We start from the raw sequence: 14,477 nt of genomic DNA, 5'->3' as shown, positions 1-14,477 counted from the left end.
CTGGCCTCGCTGTTCCTTGGGAAGGGTCTCCCCAGACTGAAAGACACTCTCAGAGGGTCTTTCAGCTACACTTGCCAACAGGTTGTAGGAGCCCTAAAACACCCGAAGTTGGATAACATCACAGCCACCATCAACATCATCAGATTCAAACTGACCTCTGGGGATAGCAGTCTACAAAATAACATCCCTGCAGTTGCTACTAGCCTCCCTGACCCCATGAAGAGAAGACATAGCAAACCAGCTCTGCTGATGAAATACAGAAGCAATGTTAGGCTGCACACATACAGCTGCCCAGAGGTGATGCACTACTCAGATAACAGGGTCCCAGGAGAGTCACTGCCTGCCAGCACCATCAACCCTGCTACAGGGGACACTGCAGTCAACCTGAATTCAGCAGACGGCCTGTCGGACAAGAAAGACCCAGAAGATTCACTGCCTGCCAACACCATCAACCCCACTCTAGGGAACACTGCAGTCAACACGAATTCTGCTGATGGCCTGTCTGCAAATTTCTCTTCCCCTGAGCCACCTCTGAAGGGGAAATGCATAGGGGTTGTGAACATAGCCTTCACATCCACAGAGCCAGACATGCCCAGTGACCAGCCCCAGGATGTACCCAAAGCCTCTGGAACCAGGCCACTCCGGGGCTGGAAGCTGATCAAAAAGCGAATATCCCGGGCACTCAGAGCACTGTGCTGCTGCTGCCTGCCCACCCCTGAAACTGAAGTGGCCTAGGAAAATTCCAGCCCTGATAAGGAGTGCCTGCTGCAGGAGGGAGCCAGGCCAGAAGCTCAGATTGCTGTGGCCCTGCAACCCAGGGCAACAGGCCCCTGCATCCATACTCAAGCTACAGGTTCTGAGCTACCGGTTCACTTCCCCTTTAGCTTACTGCTGCCCAGGCACTGCTTGCCACATCCTGAACTGGACAGAAGGCACATCTGCCCACTGAGCCTCTACCTCCCCATCTTTCGTTGTGCTTTTAGGACCAGTACCCAGAGTGTCTAAAACACCTCCCTCTACAACCAGCAATGGCTTGGATGCCTACCTCATGCTGACCATCTTGATCACATGATGTGGGAGTGTCATATATCAATCTGTTGATTTCATTGGTTGAGTAATAAACAAACTGCTTGGGCTCATAGCTTAGAACATAGGTGGGTGGAGTAAACAGAGCAGAATGCTGGGAGGAAGAGGAAGTGAGGTAAGACACCTCAGACAGAGATGCCACGCTCCCTGCTCCTGAGCAGACACATGCGAAGAAGCTCCGACCCAGGATGGACGAAGGCTAGAATCTTCCCGGTAAGACCAGTGCTCACAGATTATTAGAGATGGGTTGATCGGGATATCAGAATTAGCCAGTAAGGGCTAGAGCTAAAGGGCAAAGCAGTGTTTAAAAGAATACAGTGTCCGTGTAATTATTTCGGGGCATAAGCTAGAGCTAGCCATGTGGGCGGCCAGGTGCTGGAGACACAGCCCTGCCGCCACTATTTCAACAGTCACATCTTTCTCTCCAACTTAATGTGGAACTGTCGCTCAGACAGAACTGCAAGAATGCTCTTAATTCATCCAGGGCTCCTGTGTTTCCCCACAATTTCAATCCAATCTCCTTGCATCATTTTGCAAATGGATTCCCGAATGACATTTGCCTGTATTTCACATTGTTCTGCTCCAGTGTTGCAAGGGCACCTTCCATATAGGGTGCAGCTCTCTTAGTCATCAACGTCTCCCTGCATACAAGGAAATCCGGGTGCTCCATCTGTGTTCACTCTGGACCTGATAAGACCTTACTCACAATGTGTGGGGAGCACGCATCCCTTTAGATGTGACTGCCAAAGGACCCTGGCTGAAGACACTTAAGAACAGCGCTTCCTGTGCATCCTCATGCAGAATGCAGAAACTCCTTCCGAGCCTTGGAAAGGAGACCCGGGTCCTTGAATATGATTGAGAGGAAACAAAGGGTACAGAATCAGAGTTTAGGCTTCACTCTGAACCCCCAATGTTCCACTAGTTTTGATTTGAGTGTTTTGTGTTTTTTTTAAGTAACTTGGTTACTTGGTTTTTGTTAGTTTTTATATATCTCTAAGAAAAATGTTTTCATTAGTATACCTTAGAAATACTCAATGTAAGCTCAATTTAAATAGAAAAAATAGTACATATATGATTTTTCCATCTGTTGTTAATGTTTCATTTAAATATCTGGATACTCATTTGTAACTATGAAAGCCTTATGTGGACAATAAAATTTAATGAAGTGCCAAAAACAAGAGAAGCTGCTGGTCCAGACTTGTAGGAGAAACTTTGGTCAGCCTACTCAAGCCTCAGCCACCCTGCCAAAACCTGCCCACACGAGCATGCATGGCAGGAACTTCCTCCCTGAGCAACCTAAGGGCTGTTGCTTTATCCGGAGACTGCGGACAGAGAAACCTGACCAGAGATGCCAATGAAAGAAGGACAACACAGCAGAGTTGAGCCAGTGGGACCTTGGGATGGGATCTGAGAGGCCTGCCCATACCCTCGATAAAGGAGTTGGCTTTTGGGTGTCCCCTGACTTCCAGAGTCTGTGTGGTTGACTCCTCCATGCCTTTTCGCCCCTCCCACAAATGGTATCCCTGCAGGGTCACCCCCAACACAGGTTGATCTTGGCTCAATTTTCCTTCAAATTTCCTCCCTCCTTCTCCTCCCCTTCCTCTCTATATTTTCTTTTTGTGCTCTCTGTTCACAGGAGGCTCTCAGAAGCTCACCATCTCAGACTTGTCCTGGTTCCGTAGTAGGAGCAGAGGCCGCAACAGCCCACTCTGTCCTCCCAGGCCACCTGAGAGAAGAGGACACTTAGTTCCAGTCAACCTTATCCTATCACTCAATGTCTTCAGCTTCAATTGCCCGGATTAAGTCACATGGCGATTGTCGAGCCAATCACTGTGTCCAAGGGAGTGTGATGTTCTGATTGGCCAGGCCTGAGTCATATGACTACCCAGGCTGAAGATTAAATTAATTTCTTTTAGAACCACAGACATTGAGAGTTAAGGCAAAAGGAAGCAAGGGACAGGAAAAGAAAGGCAGTTATCAGATGTAGGTGCAGGCCAGCTTCCTGCTAAAGAAGGGAGCAGTTGGCCGGGCGGTGGTGGCGCACGCCTTTAATCCCAGCACTCGGGAGGTAGAGGCAGGTGGACCTCTGTGAGTTCGAGGCCAGCCTGGTCTAGAAGAGCTAGTTCCAGGACAGGAACCAAAAAAGCTATGGAGAAACCCTGTCTCGAAAATCAGAAAAAAAAGAAGAAGGGAGCAGTCACAGGACACCAGTCACAGGGTCAGAAGGGCAGGTTAAGTCGACATGCCATTCACACCTACTCCATTGAGAGACTGACCCAAATTTCTCTGCCCAGAGAAAACTAAAAATTTCTTTCTTTTTTAAAATTTTAATTTCACATGTATGTTGGTCACAGAATAGCTAATAGTCAGTTCTCTCCTGCCATGTGTGTCCCAGGAATCAAACTCAGGCCTTTACTCTTGACAGCAATCATATTTCCCCGGGGAGAACAGGGGCTCTGCCATGTGCTTGTAGCTCTGCCTTCCAGCAGGGGGCTTTGAATTCAGGCCACAGCTATCACAGTTTTCCTCCCTAGCTAACCCAGAGGGGTCCCCAGTGACTACACAGGGTTTAAGACCTACCCTTACTTTTCATTTGATAAAAATCTCTGGTAAAGATTGGAAGTTTGTGAGATCAGATTTGTGACGTAAATAAAAGGAATAGATGTTAATGGGCCAGGAAGAGTACGCTAAAACACACAACCTAAATGAAGATACACTTAGTGAACTCATCTCCCAAGAAAAGGAAAAAATAGTAGCATTCATTCCTGATGTCAGCTGAGGATGAAATAAAAAGCAATCCAGATTAATCAAACCCTTAGGAAATCAAACATGATAAGAAATCTTTGTTCAACAATGGCCTAAATTTTAGTCTCTAATTGTGAGGTCTTCTGGGCAGCAGAATAATGTAGTCTTCATCTTTGGGTGGCAGAATGGATGGAGACCACAAAACTGCTGGGTCCAAGACTCTAAGAAACAGGATCTACTGCCTTTAAGACTTTACCAACATTGGGTCAGTTCCTCAAAGAAGGGGCTTGTACACCCAAGTCTTCCTGTTTTCCTAATCTCCTTGGGCTCCCAGCCCTTTAGAGGGTACCATTCACAATCAGGGTGGGTCTACAACAGTCACTGTCCCACATGCCAAGGCTCCCTGGAAACTCCCCTACAAATGCACAGGTGTGTGCTATCCAGCCAGGTTGAGAACCAACACTTCACAGTTCTGTCTGTTAGCTTGGGAAATGCTTACCCACAAAATCATGGTGGCACTGATTACCCCAGGGAAGATACAGCCACAGGACTGGACACATGACATAAAGTCCTAGTAATCTGAAGACCTGGTCCTGGTGGGGATCCTCCAGAAAGACAGGTGGTCTGGGCAAGCCAATCAGCACCCCTCCACAAGGCTTTGACATAGAGAAAGAGACGGATCTCCCCTGCTTTTGGCAGTAGATGAAGAAGCAGGGTCTGCTGGTAGGGAAACTGAATTCTTAGAAGGGAAAATTGAGGGTCAGATGTTAAAGAAATGCCTGCCGAGCCGGGCGATGGTGGCGCACGGCTTTAATCCCAGCACTCGGGAGGCAGAGGCAGGCAGATCTCTATGAGTTCGAGACCAGCCTGGTCTACAGAGCTAGTTCCAGGACAGGCTCCAAAGCCACAGAGAAACCCTGTCTCGAAAAACCAAAACAAAACAAAACAAAACAAAACAAAACAAAACAAAAAAAGAAATGCCTGCTGTAGACAGCAACCCAAGACAGACCCAAGAAAGGCTCCCTCAGGCCAGATCGGTGAAGCAAGGAGTTTCCTGGGGTTTTTTATGGGAGTGAGGAGGATGCACAGGCAGCTACAGGAGGTTTCTGGGTGTCATGCAGGTTACACCACTGAAGATGCCCCACTCTGAAGCCCAGCAGCTGTTCGCCATTTACAGGACCTCAGAGAAGCAGAGCTTCGTGGGTGTCTCCTCCCTCCTCAAGAGAAAGTGAAAAGGGCATGGTCTCGTGAGAATTTTCTTTTTCTGACAGAACAACTTCTGTGACTCCAGATGGCAGCATTCAGGATCAAGCCAGAGGAAATAACCACACTACCACAGCTCTCACCATACAGACTCGAGAATCTAAGAAAACCATGGCAAAAGCACAAAGGGCAACCTTGAATCTGATTGTGAATGGACCCTTGCAGGCCCAAAGATCCCACTTTTGACCAGCTGGTACTAAATGTATGCTCACTGTGGATAAAAGTCATGATTGTGTCAGAATTTGTGCAAACACTCTGATGTGAGAATGAGGGGACAGGCTGTCACAGGACAGCAGGGGGATGCAGGATGCAATTAGGGTTCTCAGTGCAGTTGGTGCAGGGTCAATGGTGCTGCAGTATGCAGCTGCAGCCTTGGTTATGCTTTGGGAATTGCCCTGCCTTTCCCCAAGGTTCTTAAGGATCTCTGGGACAGCCTGCACCTGCCGGATGCCCCTCTGTAGTAATTGTGTACATAGTGGACTACATTACAGTAATGACTTCATACAACATCCTGGTCCAGGGCCTAGAAGCGAGCCAGGAAGTATCTCTCATCTCTGTGGTGTTCTGTGAGGGCTGTGTGGATGTGTTTGAGTTGCTGCCCCTCTGGGCTACAGCTCTTCATCTCCTCTTTTGGCGGCAGCGATCCTAAAAGCACAAGGACCCTCACTCCTGTACGATTGACCACTTGGGCCTAACCATGACTTTTCCATGAGGCCAGGGGTCTTCTGAGGTAGGACAGTCTGGACACGGTCACCAGGAAACACCTTCTGACTGTCTTCTAGGTGCCTTTGTCTGCACCAGAAAGGGGTTGCTCTACTAGATTTTGGGGACTTTCCAAGTGTGGTTGCTGAATCTGTTTCCCATCCCAAGAAGAATAAATCCAATCGCTACCCCAGTCCCTACACAGACCACTCTTCTGTACACAGAGCCACTCAGGACACCCAGGGGCAATGGCAGTCCCCCTGACACCGAGGCACGAGGAGAAGTGTGTATATATTCTGGGGATTCACTGGGAGGTAATGCTGAAAAAAAATGTGATGTTCATGTCCAAGGTGCAGCAGGAAGGGACACATAAAATGCCCAAGCGAGAGAACGATCAGATAAGAGGTGACAGAGTCCTCCACCCCTCACCAAACCATCAGTGTGGTGAGGAAGCCATGGAGCAGAGTGAGTCTGGCTACTTCTTCCCCTCAGCCATGGCCACCGAGAAGCATTGTGCCCCAGTGGCCAATAGTAGCAGGCAGAGTTCTCAGTGTTCCCACAAATTAAGGAATTTGGGGTGTCTCTGTCTAAAGATGGAACCTATAGACGTCCCTCACAAGGTTGTGCAGGTTTCTGAGAGCACAGGACTCTCGTTCAGTGTCAGGCTGCAGTTAAGTGAGACATTACCTGAAAAGAGACCGAGGTGTGAGCTAGAGCTGTGTAGTCCAGGATTCATGGCTTCTGATCTCTTATCACTGTCGACCATGACTCCCAGAAAGAACTGTTTTCACTATGTCCTGATTCAAACGCAGCCATATGGACAAGAGGAAAGCAGACATTGAGGACACAGATTTGACCCTGCTGTGCAGGAGGTGATGAGATGCCTGCAGCCTGTGATATTCATCTTCCCGTTCTCACCGGCTTTGTCTTGGAAGTCATAACCCAAGACATGAACCTTCTTGTGGTGAAAATGGGGAGGATGGGTGCTTGTATTTTTGCCAAGTGAAAGTGACTAAGCCGAAGTCTAGAAGGAAGACGAGGCTAAATCAGACTCCGTAGACAGATGCCCTTAACCAATGCAGAATCTGGTGCTGTATCTCCAAGCTTGGTGTAAAACACTCTGTGGTTTCAGGGTGCTGTGGCCATTTCTTCCCCAGACTCTTGAAATCCTTTGGGACTCTGAAAGCCTGGAATGATGTTCAAATGGCTACAAGGGAGAGCTATGCATGCCCCTTCCATTTTTTCACCAGCAGCGTGTTTGCATGTTTGAGCGTGCCTGAACTCAATTCATCTATGTGCACCAAGTGCATGGCTGGAGCCCAAGAAGGCTAGAAAAGGATGTCAGATCCTGTGTCACTGTGGTTACAAACTACTGTGAGCTGTCACGTGGGAGCTGGGAACAGAAGCTGCATCCTCCTGAAGAGGAGCCAGTGTTCTTCCCTGCTAAGCCCTCTCTTCAGCGAAGCATGTATACTTTGCAGCACAATGTCTGCTTTCTGCTGAAACCCACATGACAGCAGGGCTCCCAGCAGCAGCTCCGAGGCTGCTCATCCTTGTGCTAGGAAGCTCTGCAACCCCTTAGAACTTAGTCATGGCTGTCACACAGGCTTGAGCATGTTTGATTTATGATTTATTGTCTAAGGGTATACAATCATTACAGATTCTGAGGCAGCCTGTGGCTTCTTGCTGGTGAGAAGTTCCATGCATGTACAGGCATGTATGCACATGTGTGTATACATGTCAACGCCAGAGGACAACCTTGAGTGTTCTTCCTTAGGGATCATCATCTTGTTTTTTATTTCTTGATACAGTCACATTTTACCCCATGGTTCACCTCTTGAGCTATTCCGGCTGGCTACTGAGCCCAAGGAATCCTCCTGCCCCTGCCTCTCCACTGCTGGAATTCCAAATGTTTGCTACCACACATGGCGTTTTCGTGTGGCTTCTGTGGATTGAACTGAGGTCCTTGTGCTTTCAAGGCAAGCAGTTTGTCAACACAGCCATCTCTAGCCCCATGAGAACCTTCTATACAAAACACCTACAGGATCCCTGGTACCATTCACATGGAGAAGTATCCCTGTCAGCTCTGCATCTACAGCATTATAGAAGGTTCCTAGGATGATCTTGGCTCAACGTTTCCAACATTCTATGTGGCTCTTTTTCTGGATCAAATCACAGAACAGTCTGGTGCCAGCAGAATGAAGAGCAAATCTCCTCTAATATGACGCTGATCCCCAGGACAACATCCCTGGTATTGGTTAATAAAGTAGGACTTTTCTCTTATTATGACTATATTTACCCTCCAGGAGATTTTCCCTCCAAGCAAGCTTGGTCATTCAGATATTTAACTTCTTCTATCCCCAGTAATAATTCATCAACACCCAAACCATTGGAGATAGTCTCCCTGGACTTCAAGGCTTGCTCTGAAGGTGCCCTTTCCAGATATAGCTTAGTAATCTAAGCAAGACCTGGCATGTGCCTTAAATTCTCCCTGAAGCAGGCTCCAGGTACAGGTAACTACACGATGACTTGACTTGACCAAGGACTACATACTTGCGAGAAGGATTCTTTAGTCCAGGAAGGGCTTAGACACCCTAGACTCTAGGACCTAGAGCATTCTGTAAGGGGTGGGGCTGGTAAGGTGTCGCAGAGTAATCCAGGATGGCTAGTCTAGTCTTTGTTGATAAGGATAATGAAGACTGAGGCAGCCCGTTGGCATTAAAAGATGGGTTGAAGCTGGGTTCTGGTGTCGAGGCCTTAGATAGGAAATTACAGGTCTCAGTACCACAAGTTGGCAAAGTATTCAATGCTCCAGCCTTGCCTAAAGCCGGCAGAAAGGCTCTGGGAACTGTCAACAGGGTTATAGGAAAGCCGGTGGAGACTAATAGGCCCCTCAAACAAAAACTGCCAACTTCGACTGTCAAGAAGGTGAGTGTGGGACATGAAGAAGACACACATGCACATGCTTCAGCACTACAGATCACCGAGAAGCCTGCTAAGACCAAAAGCTCTGTTCCTGCTTCTGATGACACCTACCCAGAAATAGAAAAGTTTTCCTCTTCAGTCCTCCAGATTTTTTTTTAAAGATTTATTTATTATGTATACAACATTCTGCCTCCATGTATGCCCGCACGCCAGAAGAGGGCGCCAAATCTCATTACAGATGATGGTTGTGAGCCACCATATGGTTGCTGGGAATTGAACTCAGGACCTTTGGAAGAGCAGCCAGTGCTTTTAACCGCTGAGCCATCTCTCCAGCTCCAGTCCTCCAGATTTTGAGAGTTCTGACCTGCCTGAGCACCAGATTGCACATCTCCCCTTGAATGGAGTGCCTCTCATGAGCCTGAGCGAGGAAACTGTGTTTGAGAAGCTGCTGCACCCGGACCCCCTTCGCCTCTGAAGACACCCTTTCTACCATGGGAATCCGATCCACTGCAGTCCGTCCCAGCCTTCTCTCCACCCTGGACGTTCAACTGTCACCTGCTTGTTACAATGCAGATATTTTAACTTCCTATTCCTTTATAGTTTGTGTATATTGCAGTAATAAATTATTTGTGTGTAGAAAAAAAATATTTATTGGTATGCTCTAACAATAGATAAAGCTCTAAGCCAATGGCCAGGGCATCCGTTCAAAAGTGAGCGCTATGTGTTAAGTAATTTCACAGCTTCTTCAGTTCCTCACCGCCAACAGCTGCTCCCAGACCGGAGGACCATTTCTTTCTCCAACCCACCCAACAAGCAGGCTTATCACAGAGGAGTTCCCAAATGCACAGAAAAGTTCTCTTCTGACCGGAGGAACATCTCCTCCAAAAGTTCCCATAAGGAGTCTCACAGGGCCAGCAGCTTCGCGTCCACACACCAGATAGGGACAAACCAATCCCACTTCCACTGAGAGCAATTCCTAGCCGGGCCCTGCACTCAAGACAAATCCCCACACCACGCTGGAGGAGGATGACTAGTCCAGAATGTAGGAGCATCTAAAAGAAATTGAACCGAAACTCTTCATCAGCAGAGTCCACAGTGGCCTTGGTTCTTCCTGCTGGACGAGGCCTGCAGACCCTTCCGCTCTTCTTTCTGGCCTCCTCGCCTACAAGCTGGACCCGGGCTGACTGGGTAGCTGCAGGAAGGGGGAGCAGAGAGTCAGAACCGAGTAACAGCCAACATTATCCATGCAGTTATGACTGCCCACACAACAGTCCTATAACATCAACATTGTCATTCCCTCATGAGATTCAGCAATGCAGTAACTTGCCAAAAATGTTAAGATCCAGGATTTGAATCCAGGTCATTTAGTTACAAAAACTACACCCAACTAGTATGTTTGTGGTCAATGGAATGAACCAAGGTCTAGACAGATGAGCTGGTTTGTCCCACCCCAAAAGCAGAAGGAGGTGAGGACCTGGGTTCTCCTCCTTCCTGGGCCGCTGCCCGGGAGAGGTTTGTTTAGGATTGTTCCCTGAGCGAGCTTCTCCCTACCCCCTGGAAGTAGATATATTTAATCAATCTCTTCCCAGTTCCTCACCAGTCCTGAGGGCCTTCAGGGCTTCCCGCCATTCGGCATCCATTTGAGCCCTGTAGTCCCCAAACAAGGAGCGCATCAGTTGTCTCTTCCGGGGCAAGGGAGTTTTCTCACTGCGCAAGGTTCGGATTGCCCCAACAGCCTGCTCTTCTGCAGACAGAGAGAAGGAGCTGGTAACTTCATACACACTAAGTACAAAAGCAACAATTCCATCCCCTGGCAACGCCATCGGCCACAGCACTGTCACCGGTTACACTTCCCTAACTATAAAGAAGGGGCTCTCACTCTGCTTCGGGGTGGGTCTCTGCGTCTTGAGACCCAGCTCCAGCTGTTCCACACACCAGGCCAGCTCCCTCGCCAGCTGCTCCGCCTGTGATGGAAAGAGGGGCGTGGCTGTGACAGGCATCAGGATCCCACAGACTCCCGTCCCATCCCTTCAGGGCCTTAATTTTGCCTACCTAGACCACACTCGCAGGCGGGCCAGCACCCAGAAAACTCACAGGGAATCCCAACCTTACCTGGGCCTCAGCACTGGGGGGAGCTTCCTCTGGAACAGGTTTCTCGTAGGTCTTTTCGTCTCCATTTGTCCCAGAGACCCTAGTCGGGATTTTCTTCTTCTTCTGCTTCATCGACACAGTGTTGCCTACGGGACGTGCTCTGGCGGCGGAGTCACAAGCAGGTTGCACTGAACTGAGAAGTGGAGGGTCTGAGGCACCGGAAGTCGGGCGGGGGAGCCGGGTTCTGCGCGGAGAGCGTTGAGTTCTCCGGCCTGAGGCTGCTGGTGTCTCCAGTGCAGGACTCCCTAACTCCTAAAAATGTGGGACAGGACGAAATTCACAAAGACCCTACACCCAGAGCCTCGCCACAACACACCTTCTCCCGTAGTTCACCGCCATGCGCCGTAGCGTTTACCGGAAGCTACGTAAATCCTAACAACGCAGTGAACTCAGTCCTCTGGAAACGCGTCTACCGCACAGAGTTCCGCAGCGGGCCAGCGAGCAGAAAGCACTCGGTGAACCGAACGCTCCAGGTTGGGGGTGCAACAACTCTGGGAGGATGCAGAGAGCGCAGGGTCGAACGTGGAGGCCTCGAAGAACCCAGCAGAGTGCACCCACGAGAAACCATTCGGACTTGCGGTGAGATAGGAATGGAACATCTCTCCCTTCCCTGTCGTCCCTCGGGGCGGGGCAGAACGCCCAGAGGCGGGGCGGGGCGGGGCGGGGCTAATTCCAGTTCCAGTAGGTCCAAGGTGCGATTGATTTATACAACTACGATAGGCCGGGCGTTGGTGGCGCACGCCTTTAATCCCAGCACTCGGGAGGCAGAAGCAGGCTGATTTCTGTGAGTTCGAGACCAGCCTGGTCTACAAAGCTAGTTCCAGGACAGGCTCCAAAGCCACAGAGAAACCTGACTGGAGAGATGGTTCAGCGGTTAAGAGCACTACCTGTTCTTCCTAAAGGGTCCTGAGTTCAATTCCCAGCAACCACATGCTGGCTCACAACCATCTGTAGTGAGATCTGGTGCCCTCTTCTGGTCTGCAGACATACATGCAAGCAGAACACTGTATATATAAATGAATCTTTTTTTAAGAAAAAATAACTTTTAGAATCTGTTAAGTTAGCAGACCACTAATTTCCACCAATCCCAAAGTTCTGATAACATCTTGGGCCCATAGAAATGCTTCCCCATCGCATTGTAACTGCCTCTCTGGTGTACCCACCGATGTATTCTAATTACCTTGATTTATGACCTTCTTTTGAAAGACTCCAGCTTAGCTGCTGTAATGCCATTTTGCAAGGCTTTCACACAAATAAATGTAAGTTCAAGGTAAAGTCGGTACTCCTAGGTGGCCAAAACAGGATATCTGTGGTCAGACACCAGGCCTAGGAGGGGAACTAACAGTTCTGGGAAAAACTACATGTACCCTAGATAGGGCCAAGTCTGCTATTATTATCAGACCTTCATGTCTCCGGGAAACTTGTCCCCTAAATGAACCCATCGCCTCATTCGAACTGACCAATGAGATCCCTGTAACCATGCATTGCTTCTATATGCCTGCTTTTGCCACCGTTTTCCTATAAAAAGACCTTCTCCCAGCCTGCAGGCGCGCAAGTCCTCCGAAAGGACTTTGCTGCCCACAGGTACCTGTGTGCACCCAATAAACCTCTTGCTAATTGCAGCCATGGTCTCGACTGTTCCTTGGGTTAGGGGTCTCCTCCTGAGGGAAGGACCACTCTGAGGGTCTTTCACTTTGTTCTGTAAAACTAAGATTTCATGAAACTGTTTCCACATTGGAACATGGATTTTAGGATTACCTAAATCTGTGTTCTTTTTTTGGTTTTTTTTTGGTTTTTTTCGAGACAGGGTTTCTTTGTGGCTTTGGAGCCTGTCCTGGAACTAGCTCTGTAGACCAGGCTGGTCTCGAACTCACAGAGATCCGCCTGCCTCTGCCTCCTGAGTGCTGGGATTAAAGGCGTGCGCCACCATCGCCCGGCTAAATCTGTGTTCTTGGATCCTCAAAATGTCTCCAGAACAAATCATCTCTCATTCCCTTTTACTGCTTCGAGCTTTGCTTCTTCAAGGCCCTTGACAGTTGGTTCTCTTCTTCTCAAACCTTGAGGAACAGCCCGTGACTACTGTTGTGTGGTATTTCCCTCAGAATCCCAGACAAGATGGGGGAAAGGAGGCTTGTGAGGTTCTGGATGAAAACTAAAGGTCTGGGAAAACAGAAAGATTCTTGCCAGCTGTCTAAAAAGGGGTAACAACTGCTGGGGGAGGGTTCTCAGACTCTCAAACTGCCTGCGGGCTGTGCCGAGAGCTCCAGGGCCGCACTTTCTCGAGCCATCACCCAAGCTGGGGGTGGGATTTAACATGGTGCAATGGTTTTTGGGTCATCCCTGCTCCTTGTAAGTAACCTTTCACTCATATTCCTGGTAGTAACCCCAATAAAAATGTACTGGCTTACCAAGTTGGACTTTCGTGCAGTGGTTACTTTGGTCCGTAATGGGTTCCCTTTCTGGAGTGCATGTGTGTGTGTGTGCGTGCGTGTGTGTGTGTGTGTGTGTGTGTGTGTAGGCCAGAGGTCATTCTCAGCTGTTCCTCAGAAGGAATTCACTTTGTTTTTGTTTTAATATGTAACTATGTCTTAAGAGTTCTTTTATTGCTGTGAAGAGACACCACACCCATGGCAACTCATAAATGAAAATATTGAGGTGTCTTCACCTACAGTTTCAGATGTTCGGTCCATTATGATCGTTGATGAGGAGCATAGCTGCGTGCAGGCAGATGTGGTACTGGAGCTGAGAGTGTTACATCTTACCAGCAACAGGAAGTCAACTTGACTATCACACTAAGTGAAGCTTGAGCAAAAGAGACCTCAAAGCCCACCCCCACAGTGACATACTACCCCCAACAAGGCTACACCTCCTAATAGTGCCACTCCCTTTGGGGACCATTTTCTTTGAAACCACCACAAACTACATTTTTACTCTTTGTAAAATTAATCTGTGAGTATGTGCAGAATGTGTGTGTACACTCATATATACCGTGGCGCACAGGTAGAGGTCACAGGAAGATTTTAGGGAGTCAGTCCTTTCCACCGTGTGGATCCCAGGCCTCGAACTTGAGTCCTCTGACATGGCAGCAGGTGCTGTCACCCACTGAGCCATCTCACACCACCCACCTTGATTTTTGAGACAGGGTTTCTTACTGGGATGTAGGCTAACAAATTAGGCTAGGTCGGCTTGCCAGCAAGCCTCGGGTACACTAGTCTCTACCTCTCCAAACACTGAGATTACAAGCATGCACTAAACCCCATAGGTTCTGGGAGCCACTGCAGGGCCTCCTGTCTGCACCTTATCCATATAGAGTTAGTTCCCCAGCCTCTGACTGATTGATTTGAGACAGGGTCTCAGGTCCTGAGGGTAACCTTGAACTTCTGATCCTTTTTTGATCCTCCTGCCTCCACCTCTTTGATGCTAGGATTACATGCAGGTGAGTTTATGAATTCTGGAGATCTAACCAAGAGAAAGCTTTGTGCATCCTGGGCAAGCATTCTACCAACTGAGTTCCATCCAAACACAATATACATACATACGTGAACGCATGCGCTGAGGGAGAATGCCTGTGTGTGTGTGTGTGTGTGTGTGTGTGTGTGTGTGTG

At 48.8% G+C, this 14,477-nt stretch overlaps 1 protein-coding gene and 1 pseudogene across 1 annotated transcript; one reads left to right on the top strand and one right to left on the bottom strand.

Moving 5' to 3' along the window:
• The first annotated feature begins 8,457 nt into the window (after positions 1 to 8,457).
• LOC101997553 lies at positions 8,458 to 9,688 on the top strand (annotated as a pseudogene).
• Positions 9,354 to 11,211, bottom strand: C15H8orf33 (chromosome 15 C8orf33 homolog). Its single transcript, XM_026782682.1, has 5 exons — positions 11,206 to 11,211; positions 10,834 to 11,124; positions 10,601 to 10,685; positions 10,319 to 10,465; positions 9,354 to 9,913 (listed from the first exon to the last, which is right to left on the bottom strand). Exons 1-5 carry the CDS (start codon positions 11,209 to 11,211, stop codon positions 9,774 to 9,776), a joined length of 669 nt encoding a protein of 222 aa, XP_026638483.1. The 3' UTR covers positions 9,354 to 9,773.
• Between the last annotated feature and the right edge of the window lie 3,266 nt (positions 11,212 to 14,477).

This window comes from Microtus ochrogaster, chromosome 15 (assembly GCF_000317375.1).
Source record: "Microtus ochrogaster isolate Prairie Vole_2 chromosome 15, MicOch1.0, whole genome shotgun sequence".
In the NCBI taxonomy this organism is placed as follows: domain Eukaryota; kingdom Metazoa; phylum Chordata; class Mammalia; order Rodentia; family Cricetidae; genus Microtus; species Microtus ochrogaster.
Note: the sequence above shows the minus strand (reverse complement) of the source record. Positions and strands in the feature narration are given on the sequence as shown.

What these genes read in the sequence shown, in the direction of transcription:
- C15H8orf33 (XM_026782682.1), bottom strand. An exon ending in CCCCCAGTGCTGAGGCCCAG is followed by an intron (nt 10,686 to 10,833) that starts GTAAGGTTGGGA and finishes TTTCCATCACAG; the next exon opens with GCGGAGCAGCTGGCGAGGGA. An exon ending in GAGACCCACCCCGAAGCAGA is followed by an intron (nt 10,466 to 10,600) that starts GTGAGAGCCCCT and finishes CTCTGTCTGCAG; the next exon opens with AAGAGCAGGCTGTTGGGGCA.